The 13,072-nt window shown below is 34.9% G+C and overlaps 1 protein-coding gene across 1 annotated transcript in view; it reads right to left on the bottom strand.

The window, feature by feature from the left end:
* LOC142201115 (uncharacterized) overlaps window positions 1-13,072 on the bottom strand; it is an 85,402-nt gene that overhangs the window by 19,674 nt on the left and 52,656 nt on the right. The window contains exons 11-17 of the mRNA XM_075271943.1: window positions 12,103-12,204; window positions 11,651-11,749; window positions 10,456-10,584; window positions 10,185-10,313; window positions 6,216-6,332; window positions 1,689-1,787; window positions 829-1,029 (exon numbers count right to left, since the gene is read on the bottom strand). Coding sequence (XP_075128044.1) covers window positions 829-1,029; window positions 1,689-1,787; window positions 6,216-6,332; window positions 10,185-10,313; window positions 10,456-10,584; window positions 11,651-11,749; window positions 12,103-12,204 — 876 coding nt within the window. The remainder of the gene's footprint in view (window positions 1-828; window positions 1,030-1,688; window positions 1,788-6,215; window positions 6,333-10,184; window positions 10,314-10,455; window positions 10,585-11,650; window positions 11,750-12,102; window positions 12,205-13,072) is intronic.

The following is a 13,072-nucleotide window of genomic DNA, read 5'->3' as shown; positions in this document are numbered from 1 at the left end:
GGTACTAGATATGGGTATATGACCTAGACATGGATACTGGTATTGGATATGGGTATATGACCTAGACATGGGTATTGGTACTAGATATGGGTATATGACCTAGACATGGGTATTGGTACTAGATATGGGTATATGACCTAGACATGGGTACTGGTATTGGATATGGGTATATGACCTAGACATGGGTATTGGTACTAGATATGGGTATATGTCCTAGACATGGGTACTGGTATTGGATATGGGTATATGTCCTAGACATGGATACTGGTATTGGATATGGGTATATGTCCTAGACATGGGTACTGGTATTGGATATGGGTATATGTCCTAGACATGGGTACAAGTACTAGATATGGGTATATGTCCTAGTTATGGGTACAGGTACTAGACATGGGTACAGGTACTAGATATGGGTATAAGACCTAGACATGGGTACAGGTCTCGCTATGCAGATTGGGTAACTATCAGCTAACAGCTTGATCTGTGTCTTGCAATCTCCCCATACACATGCATGCTCAGATTGGATCAGTGATCAGCAGCCACCTGTTCTCGATGGGGAGGGGGATTCAAGACACGACCAGACCCCTCTATCAGCAGTGTATTTTTCTTCAGAATAAATAATTAGCACATGCTCCAATCAATCAGTACGATCCTCTGATTTTTGCTTTCAATACAACCCCAGAGGTCCCCATAGAATTCAAGCGTTGCAGATCCTTCTCTGGGCATGAAGATATTGGGTTCTGACAACTTTCCTCTTCATTCACTACCTTACACACATTGGGTTTGCAGCTAGCGGGCACCGGTCCCGTGTAGGGGGATGGGATTTACCAGTGACATGATGTCGATATTGGCCAGGTGGGTTTCCACAAGCAACTTCACAAGATGGTTAAAGCCATTTTGGGCGCACAGGTGAAGCGGGGTCAGGCCAAGCTTAGTTTTTGCATTCACAAAAGCTTTGTGCCACAGCAGGACGTCGGCAATCTTGTCATGGCCGTTCTCACATGCCAGGTGTAAGGCTGCTTTACCATGCTGCAGATATAAAGGAGGGAGAGAGTCAATGTCATGTAATTAGCTTTAGGATTTGTTCACAGTCCATGATACACTTTACATCAGTTTAGATCACAGTTAATACGATGAGGACAAAGGCAGCGATGGATACTGGACTTATCTCCCTAAGTGTCAGGGGGTGGAACTTTTTAAAATTTGCTTCAGCAGCACATAGACTGACATATAGAGACAGATCCTGATCCTGCACAAGGATGACGGGCAAATTTGTGAAGCCTTTCATACTTTTAGCAAAGCAAAACCCTTGTTCTGTGGTCAAGAAGATTTAATGCATCACTTGAACCAAATAACTACAAACTACATTGGCCGGGAGGATAAGAATGGACATTGGCAACCCCTTAATGTACATCGAAATATATATAGTGTACCTAACTCATCAGGGGGTGAAAAGTGGAATGGGTAGCAACAATGATTTGCATTGAACATATAACATGTGGCTACATATGTTCTTAGAATTGGATGTGGCTTCCCATTTCCATCTACCTGCTCTAGTAATTCCTACATGAAGGTCATACACACTCAGACCAATTGGGGGGGCAAAAAGCGTAAGGGGCACCATTTTTATTTCAATACTTGTCTTAAGGGTAATTTTGTATCAGATACCAGGCAGATACTTGTCTTACCTCATCAAATACATCCACTCTGGCATGATTCTGCAGCAGGATTTTAATGATACCAGTGTGACCTCTCTCTGCAGCCACAAGTAATGGCGACCAACCGTTCTACAAAAAAAATACAGGGGTAAATTCTGGGACTAACGTTCTTATTTATTTCACATCCTAATTAGGTGCTGAAGTCATAAGGAAATTATTGTTTATTATCAGTAACAGGTTCTACTAGAAAAATAATCATATATGTAACTGGGACCTGTGTGCCAATACACAACACCGACCTCCGCCAGTCCCTGCTTCCTTCCCTGCATAGTACAGAGAAGAATCCGCCGGCCAAGATTTCCTTTTGTTATAAACTTAATCACATGTTACTCACTTTCTCCATGAAAATATAATAACACTATATACAAAATAACTACATGGCCAAGAGACATCTGAGACCATGAAACAGCAGCACAAATATACTATAATACTACCTCCTGTGTACAAGAATATAACTACTATAATACTACTCCTATGTACAAGAATATAACTACTATAATACTACTCCTATGTACAAGAATATAACTACTATAATACTACTCCTATGTACAAGAATATAACTACTATAATACTAACTCCTATGTACAAGAATATAACTACTATAATACTACCTCCTATGTACAAGAATATAACTACTATAATACTACCTCCTGTGTACAAGAATATAACTACTATAATACTACTCCTATGTACAAGAATATAACTACTATAATACTACTCCTATGTACAAGAATATAACTACTATAATACTACTCCTATGTACAAGAATATAACTACTATAATACTACTCCTATGTACAAGAATATAACTACTATAATACTAACCTATGTACAAGAATATAACTACTATAATACTACCTCCTATGTACAAGAATATAACTACTATAATACTACTACTATGTACAAGAATATAACTACAATAATACTACCTCCTATGTACAAGAATATAATTACTATAATACTACTCCTATGTACAAGAATATAACTACTATAATACTACTCCTATATACAAGAATATAACTACTATAATACTACTCCTATATACAAGAATATAACTACTATAATACTACTCCTATGTACAAGAATATAACTACTATAATACTACTCCTATATACAAGAATATAACTACTATAATACTACTCCTATATACAAGAATATAACTACTATAATACTACCTCCTATGTACAAGAATATAACTACTATAACACTGCTCCTATGTACAAGAATATAACTACTATAATACTACCTCCTATGTACAAGAATATAACTACTATAATACTACTCCTATGTACAAGAATATAATTACTATAATACTACTCCTATGTACAAGAATATAATTACTATAATACTGCCCCTATGTACAAGAATATAACTACTATAATACTACCTCCTATGTACAAGAATATAACTACTATAATACTGCCCCTATGTACAAGAATATAACTACTATAATACTACCTCCTATGTACAAGAATATAACTACTATAATACTACTCCTATGTACAAGAATATAACTACTATAATACTACTCCTATGTACAAGAATATAACTACTATAATACTACCTCCTATGTACAAGAATATAACACTATAATACTGCTCCTATGTACAAGAATATAACTACTATAATACTGCTCCTATGTACAAGAATATAACTACTATAATACTACCTCCTATGTAGAAGAATATAACTACTATAATACTACCCCTATGTACAAGAATATAACTACTATAATACTACCTCCTATGTACAAGAATATAACTACTATAATACTGCTACTCATATGTACAAGAATATAACTACTATAATACTACCTCCTATGTACAAGAATATAACTACTATAATACTGCCCCCTATGTACAAGAATATAACTACTATAATACTACTCCTATGTACAAGAATATAACTACTATAATACTACTCCTATGTACAAGAATATAACTACTATAATACTACCTCCTATGTACAAGAATATAACTACTATAATACTACTCCTATGTACAAGAATATAACTACTATAATACTACTCCTATGTACAAGAATATAACTACTATAATACTACCTCCTATGTACAAGAATATAAGTACTATAATACTGCTCCTATGTACAAGAATATAACTACTATAATACTACTCCTATGTACAAGAATATAACTACTATAATACTACCTCCTATGTACAAGAATATAACTACTATAACACTGCCCCTATGTACAAGAATATAACTACTATAATACTACCTCCTATATACAAGAATATAACTACTATAATACTACCCCCTATGTACAAGAATATAACTACTATAATACTGCCCCTATGTACAAGAATATAACTACTATAACACTGCTCCTATGTACAAGAATATAACTACTATAATACTACCTCCTATGTACAAGAATATAACTACTATAATACTACCTCCTATGTACAAGAATATAACTACTATAATACTACCTCCTATGTACAAGAATATAACTACTATAATACTACTCCTATGTACAAGAATATAACTACTATAATACTACCTCCTATGTACAAGAATATAACTACTATAATACTACCTCCTATGTACAAGAATATAACTACTATAATACTACCTCCTATGTACAAGAATATAACTACTATAATACTACTCCTATGTACAAGAATATAACTACTATAATACTACCTCCTATGTACAAGAATATAACTACTATAATACTACCTCCTATGTACAAGAATATAACTACTATAATACTACTCCTATGTACAAGAGTATAACTACTATAATACTACCTCCTATGTACAAGAATATAACTACTATAATACTACCTCCTATGTACAAGAATATAACTACTATAATACTACCTCCTATGTACAAGAATATAACTACTATAATACTGCTCCTATGTACAAGAATATAACTACTATAATACTACCTCCTATGTACAAGAATATAACTACTATAATACTGCCCCTATGTACAAGAATATAACTACTATAATACTACTCCTATGTACAAGAGTATAACTACTATAATACTACCTCCTATGTACAAGAATATAACTACTATAATACTACCTCCTATGTACAAGAATATAACTACTATAATACTACCTCCTATGTACAAGAATATAACTACTATAATACTGCTCCTATGTACAAGAATATAACTACTATAATACTACCTCCTATGTACAAGAATATAACTACTATAATACTGCCCCTATGTACAAGAATATAACTACTATAATACTACTCCTATGTACAAGAATATAACTACTATAATACTACCTCCTATGTACAAGAATATAACTACTATAATACTACCTCCTATGTACAAGAATATAACTACTATAATACTGCTCCTATGTACAAGAATATAACTACTATAATACTACCTCCTATGTACAAGAATATAACTACTGTAATACTGCCCCTATGTACAAGAATATAACTACTATAATACTACTCCTATGTACAAGAATATAACTACTATAATACTACTGCTATGTACAAGAGTATAACTACTATAATACTGCTCCTATGTACAAGAATATAACTACTATAATACTACCTCCTATGTACAAGAATATAACTACTATAATACTACTCCTATGTACAAGAATATAACTACTATAATACTACTCCTATGTAGAAGAATATAACTACTATAATACTACTCCTATGTAGAAGAATATAACTACTATAATACTGCTCCTATGTACAAGAATATAACTACTATAATACTAGTCCTATGTACAAGAATATAACTACTATAATACTACTCCTATGTACAAGAATATAACTACTATAATACTACTCCTATGTACAAGAATATAACTACTATAATACTACTCCTATGTACAAGAATATAACTACTATAATACTAGTCCTATGTACAAGAATATAACTACTATAATACTACTCCTATGTACAAGAATATAACTACTATAATACTGCTCCTATGTACAAGAATATAACTACTATAATACTATCTCCTATGTACAAGAATATAACTACTATAATACTATCTCCTATGTACAAGAATATAACTACTATAATACTATCTCCTATGTACAAGAATATAACTACTATAATACTATCTCCTATGTACAAGAATATAACTACTATAATACTGCCTCCTATGTACAAGAATATAACTACTATAATACTACCTCCTATGTACAAGAATATAACTACTATAATACTGCTCCTATGTAGAAGAATATAACTACTATAATACTACCTCCTATGTACAAGAATATAACTACTATAATACTGCTCCTATGTACAAGAATATAACTACTATAATACTGCTCCTATGTACAAGAATATAACTACTATAATACTACTCCTATGTACAAGAATATATCAATTATAAAGTGGTAAACTGTTCATAGAGAAGGGAAGAGACACTTGGCACAACATGCACCCCACTTTTATTATTTAAAAATTCGGTAGATAAAGCAACTTTTTGAGAATGTGATATATTTTACTTATCAGCAGTCAGTGATCACCTTTTCTTGTCTGTTCATAGTCTGCTGCATCTGGTTGGATCCTATATGTTTAATCATCTCCAGTAAGACATCTTCATTTCCCATTCTGGCACAGTAATGCAGTGGAGTCTCCCCCGTCTACAAAAAAGAAAACAAAGATTTTTTTCAATATATTATGCTAGTATTATAGTAGTTATATTCTTGTACATAGGAGTAATATTATAGTAGTTATATTCTTGTACATAGGAGCAGTATTATAGTAGTTATATTCTTGTACATAGGAGCAGTATTATAGTAGTTATATTCTTGTACATAGGAGGTAGCAGTATAGCAGTTATATTCTTGTACATAGGAGAAGTATTATAGTAGTTATATTCTTGTACATAGGAGTAGTATTATAGTAGTTATAGTCTTGTACATAGGGGAAGTATTATAGTAGTTATATTCTTGTACATAGGAGCAGTATTATAGTAGTTATATTCTTGTACATAGGAGTAGCATTATAGTAGTTATATTCTTGTACATAGGACTAGTATTATAGTAGTTATATTCTTGTACATAGGAGTAGTATTATAGTAGTTATATTCTTGTACATAGGAGTAGTATTATAGTAGTTATATTCTTGTACATAGGAGCAGTATTATAGTAGTTATATTCTTGTACATAGGAGGCAAGTATTATAGTAGTTATATTCTTGTACATAGGAGATAGTATTATAGTAGTTATATTCTTGTACATAGGAGATAGTATTATAGTAGTTATATTCTTGTACATAGGAGATAGTATTATAGTAGTTATATTCTTGTACATAGGAGATAGTATTATAGTAGTTATATTCTTGTACATAGGAGCAGTATTATAGTAGTTATATTCTTGTACATAGGAGTAGTATTATAGTAGTTATATTCTTGTACATAGGACTAGTATTATAGTAGTTATATTCTTGTACATAGGAGTAGTATTATAGTAGTTATATTCTTGTACATAGGAGTAGTATTATAGTAGTTATATTCTTGTACATAGGAGTAGTATTATAGTAGTTATATTCTTGTACATAGGACTAGTATTATAGTAGTTATATTCTTGTACATAGGAGCAGTATTATAGTAGTTATATTCTTGTACATAGGAGTAGTATTATAGTAGTTATATTCTTGTACATAGGAGTAGTATTATAGTAGTTATATTCTTGTACATAGGAGCAGTATTATAGTAGTTATATTCTTGTACATAGGAGGCAGTATTATAGTAGTTATATTCTTGTACATAGGAGATAGTATTATAGTAGTTATATTCTTGTACATAGGAGATAGTATTATAGTAGTTATATTCTTGTACATAGGAGGCAGTATTATAGTAGTTATATTCTTGTACATAGGAGATAGTATTATAGTAGTTATATTCTTGTACATAGGAGATAGTATTATAGTAGTTATATTCTTGTACATAGGAGGCAGTATTATAGTAGTTATATTCTTGTACATAGGAGATAGTATTATAGTAGTTATATTCTTGTACATAGGAGATAGTATTATAGTAGTTATATTCTTGTACATAGGAGATAGTATTATAGTAGTTATATTCTTGTACATAGGAGGCAGTATTATAGTAGTTATATTCTTGTACATAGGAGCAGTATTATAGTAGTTATATTCTTGTACATAGGAGATAGTATTATAGTAGTTATATTCTTGTACATAGGAGATAGTATTATAGTAGTTATATTCTTGTACATAGGAGTAGCATTATAGTAGTTATATTCTTGTACATAGGAGCAGTATTATAGTAGTTATATTCTTGTACATAGGAGCAGTATTATAGTAGTTATATTCTTGTACATAGGAGTAGTATTATAGTAGTTATATTCTTGTACATAGGAGCAGTATTATAGTAGCTATATTCTTGTACATAGGAGCAGTATTATAATAGTTATATTCTTGTACATAGAAGTAGTATTATAGTAGTTATATTCTTGTACATAGGAGCAGTATTATAGTAGTTATATTCTTGTACATAGGAGTAGTATTATAGTAGTTATATTCTTGTACATAGGAGGTAGTATTATAGTAGTTATAATCTTGTACATAGGAGCAGTATTATAGTAGTTATATTCTTGTACATAGGAGCAGTATTATAGTAGTTATATTCTTGTACATAGGAGTAGTATTATAGTAGTTATATTCTTGTTCATAGGAGTAGTATTATAGTAGTTATAATCTTGTACATAGGAGTAGTATTATAGTAGTTATATTCTTGTACATAGGAGCAGTATTATAGTAGTTATATTCTTGTACATAGGAGTAGTATTATAGTAGTTATAATCTTGTACATAGGAGTAGTATTATAGTAGTTATAATCTTGTACATAGGAGTAGTATTATAGTAGTTATATTCTTGCACATAGGAGCAGTATTATAGTAGTTATATTCTTGTACATAGGAGTAGTATTATAGTAGTTATATTCTTGTACATAGGAGTAGTATTATAGTAGTTATATTCTTGTACATAGGAGCAGTATTATAGTAGTTATATTCTTGTACATAGGAGTAGTATTATAGTAGTTATATTCTTGTACATAGGAGGTAGTATTATAGTAGTTATAATCTTGTACATAGGAGTAGTATTATAGTAGTTATATTCTTGTACATAGGAGCAGTATTATAGTAGTTATATTCTTGTACATAGGAGTGGTATTATAGTAGTTATATTCTTGTATATAGGGGCAGTATTATAGTAGTTATATTCTTGTACATAGGAGCAGTATTATAGTAGTTATATTCTTGTACATAGGAGTAGTATTATAGTAGTTATATTCTTGTACATAGGAGCAGTATTATAGTAGTTATATTCTTGTACATAGGAGCAGTATTATAGTAGATATATTCTTGTACATAGGAGCAGTATTATTGTAGTGAGATTCATATAATGATTGGTTTTATAGTATTATTTTCCTGTCTATGGGGCTTCTATGTTTGGGATGAGATTTTTCTTGGCCCCGTTGCCTCCTCTTGACTCTCTTCTTGTGTAATTCGTCCTCTTCACACTTGGACTATGTTTATTGTGCTGCTCTTGTAAACACTTCCCTTTGTTTCCCTGTGTAGCTTTCTTGTATTATCACTGTCTGGAGATGAGGACGATGTTGGAGTCAAGTGTTGGACGCCGTTTATTTAACGGAGGTTTCAGGATAAACAGCAATGTGTATGAGGTTTAGGCCTATATACTGAGTCAGATCCCGAGAGCGTCGCCGGCTCGGATAGTGGTAGCTGATCCCTGATGTGCGGTCACAAATCTTCTAGCTCATCAACAAGCTGTTCCTACTGTGTAAACTGTCCAAATAAATATTATTATAATACTTAACATCAATTTTAATTCTGCTTTGGTATACGATTGCTGCAGGGACACAGAATCCATTAGCGCAGCACTCAGGACAGGACGTTTTGTTTCTTTGTAGTATTTTTTAGTTTTTGCAAATACATATTTTGCATTAGAAAGATGGAGCTGCATTCAGGACCTCATAGGCTGCCGGTCAGAGCAATGCTGACAAGCTTAATGCACCCCAATATAGAAGTATCTCCATGTATTATGGAATTAGTATTGTCGCTTTTTGTATCAGTGATCAAGACATCAGAAAGATCAGGACATATTAAAGTTAACTCGCTGGAATTGGTCACTTCGCCCCCAGAAAATCTGGTATACAAATGTTCAAAAACTTCTATTTGTGCAAACTTCGAACCATTAAAAAATGCATCTCACTCACAAAAAATAAAGCCCTCATACATCTCCACACTGAGAAACATAATACTTTACAATTTCTTGCCATATTTCTTGGAACATTATATGGAGCCTTCAGAAAATACAAATAAGCCTGCAAAAATCTAACCCTTATATAGCTACAGTGATGGAAAAGGCCTAAAGGAATATTATTTCTGGCGTTGGCTCCAAAACATGCAAAAAGGAAGCCAAAAAATGGTGGACATTGAACGTTATCATACCTGAGATGTGGTGCCAGAGATATCGGCATCGTGGTCCAACAGCAGCCTGATGATCCGCACATCCTCCTCCTCGCAATGGATCATGTCCTTACCCATGGCCGCCGCTAAATGTAGAGGGGTCTCCCCTGCCTAAAAGCAAAAGGTATTGTCATGTACTAAAATTTCCTTTCATCTGGGATCCAACTGGTGGAGCATTGTCCACAGATCAGACTTGGCCTATAAAGAATACACCATCATTGGGCACCAGATATTTACCATCTGCCTTACATACCTGGTTGGGTTGGTTGACACAGGCCACGGCATCGCTTTGGCTCCTCTCATTGGTCAGATAGTCAAGTATAACCTCCACGATGGGCAGGTGACAATGGCGGACTGCCGTGTGCAGAGCATTTTCTCTAGTCTGCAGCGACAAGGTAACAATGTCAAACACGTCCTACCCTATTGTTAATATGGAACTAAAAAGTATGTGCACCCTTAAGGTGTGTGACCATTTTGCCAACAAACAGCCATGCAATCTGCATATAAACATAAGTGATAGGTCATATTTGGGAATTGAGTGATGTTACCCCTGACACGGCTCAGCAAGCACTCTGTATGTGCTAAGATACATGCAACATTATTCCAACAACACCAGAACAGAACACTATAGTATAGAGATGAGTGACGTTCTCCAGGGTGATACCAAACAAACCCTTTATGGGATCTAAAATATATGCAAAATTATTCCATAACAAGACACTATACTGGGGAGACAAGTGCCATACCCCATGACACTACTAAACAAGCACTCTGTGTGTGCTAAGATACAGTATATGTAAAATTAGTTTTACTAGAAGTGATGTTCCCCCGACACTATGATACCACGATTTATGCAAAAATGAATTCCCAGGGTTCCATCATAGACTACTACACTGGGGAGATGAGTGATGTTCCCGATGACACTGCTAAACAAGCACTCTGTGTGCACTAGATATATGTAAAATGCATCCTGATGGCATCATCATAGCACGCTACCTTGCAAACATTAGTGGGGTTCTCCAGGACACTACCAAATGCTCAGTATCATAGGATACTATACTGGGGAGATTAGGGCTGATCTCCATGGTCCTGCCAAACAAGCACTCTGTGGGTGTCGAAATATATACTGGGGAAATAACTGATGTTCCCCATGAAACAGTCTATGGGTGCTAATATATATGCAATAGTGAATTCCCAAGGTGCCATCATATAATTCTATATTGGGGAGATGATGTCATGTACACCATGGCCCTGCCAAACAAGCACTCTGTGGGTACAAGAGGATTTTATAGCAGCCCATATTAAAATACATACATGGGGTGCACATACTTTTAGCCATGTACTGTAAATATCACCACAGCTCTTGAGGTGACTGGAGTATAAGACTCAATGTAGTTCAAGGACAGAAGCGGCGCTATCTAGTAGGAGGAGCAATGAACATGACGCACCTTTGACTGCCACGTGACCTCCCCTCCCTCCTCCATCAGCGCTCTGATCATCTTGATGTTGCCATATTGAGCTGCGACATGCATGGCCGTCTCACCGTTCTGACAATGAGAAGGATACATGTTAGGGATGCATGGCAGAGTAGGACAGTTCTGCCGCCACCACTAGGAGGAGCTCCAGAAAATAAATCTATTCAGGGAGCAGGGTATAATATGAAGTGAGCTCCCCCTAGTGGTGACTGCAGGCAGACAAGAATGTATCATCTAGCCAAAATGGCATCTGAAAGGGGGCACTAGAGACGTACAGCATGACACTGCTAGGAAGTGCACAAACATAATCAAGGTTTGCTTGGTTTTTACTACAACCTGCTCAGACTTCAATGGCAAGTACATTACAGGAACAGGAAAGTCCGCGGAAATTTTGGAATCAGTATATAGGGCAGAGTTGCGCTCACCGCTCGCTCCATGTTGACGTCAGCTCCGCTCTTCAGCAGGATCTCGGCCACTTTCTCCCCGTCTTTTATCCGTGCTGCAATGTGTAGCGGGGTCTCCTGGTCCTGGGGGTGAGGAACTTATAAGTGAATGGTACAAGATGATAGAAAGATCTACAATGGACTTGGTGTTTCAAGATCTCTGCTGGCTGGCACGGAATGGAAACATTGCTGAATCCAGATCAGTGGTAAACAACACGGATCCATTGTGGGGTCTCTGAGCTATTTTGCTATAGGGACTGCCTGACCTGAGAAAGTTTAATCTAGAACAGGGGTCAGCAATAGGGTTCGGGATTGGAAAAGATCAGATCGAGCAAGTTTCACGATTGCAATCGGCTGGAAAATGATCGGAAATCGGATTTTAAAATCGATCCTGAAATCTCAAGATCGGCTCAACCCTAGTCAGCAACCTCCGGCACTCAACATGCTGTGAAACTACAACTCCCAGCATGCTCCATTCACTTTCATGGGAGGTCCATGCACAGCAGACTAAGACTATTTACAACGTGGCTTCACTTTGTATCTCTGTTGCACTGGATAAATTAAAAATGTGTTGCAAAAGTATTCATACCCTTTAAAGGGATCTTCCAGGCATTTTTCATACCGACTCCATATGCATAGGATAGGTCATTAGTAGAGATGAGCGAACAGTGTTCTATCGAACTCATGTTCGATCGGATATTAGGCTGTTCGGCATGTTCGAATCGAATCGAACACCGCGTGGTAAAGTGCGCCATTACTCGATTCCCCTCCCACCTTCCCTGGCGCCTTTTTTGCTCCAATAACAGCGCAGGGTAGGTGGGACAGGAACTACGACACCGGTGACGTTGAAAAAAGTAGGCAAAACCCATTGGCTGCCGAAAACATGTGACCTCTAATTTAAAAGAACAGCGCCACCCAGCTTCGCGTCATTCTGAGCTTGCAATTCACCGGG

This window comes from Leptodactylus fuscus, chromosome 4 (assembly GCF_031893055.1).
Source record: "Leptodactylus fuscus isolate aLepFus1 chromosome 4, aLepFus1.hap2, whole genome shotgun sequence".
Lineage (NCBI taxonomy): Eukaryota > Metazoa > Chordata > Amphibia > Anura > Leptodactylidae > Leptodactylus > Leptodactylus fuscus.
This window is presented reverse-complemented; position numbering and strand designations above follow the sequence as displayed.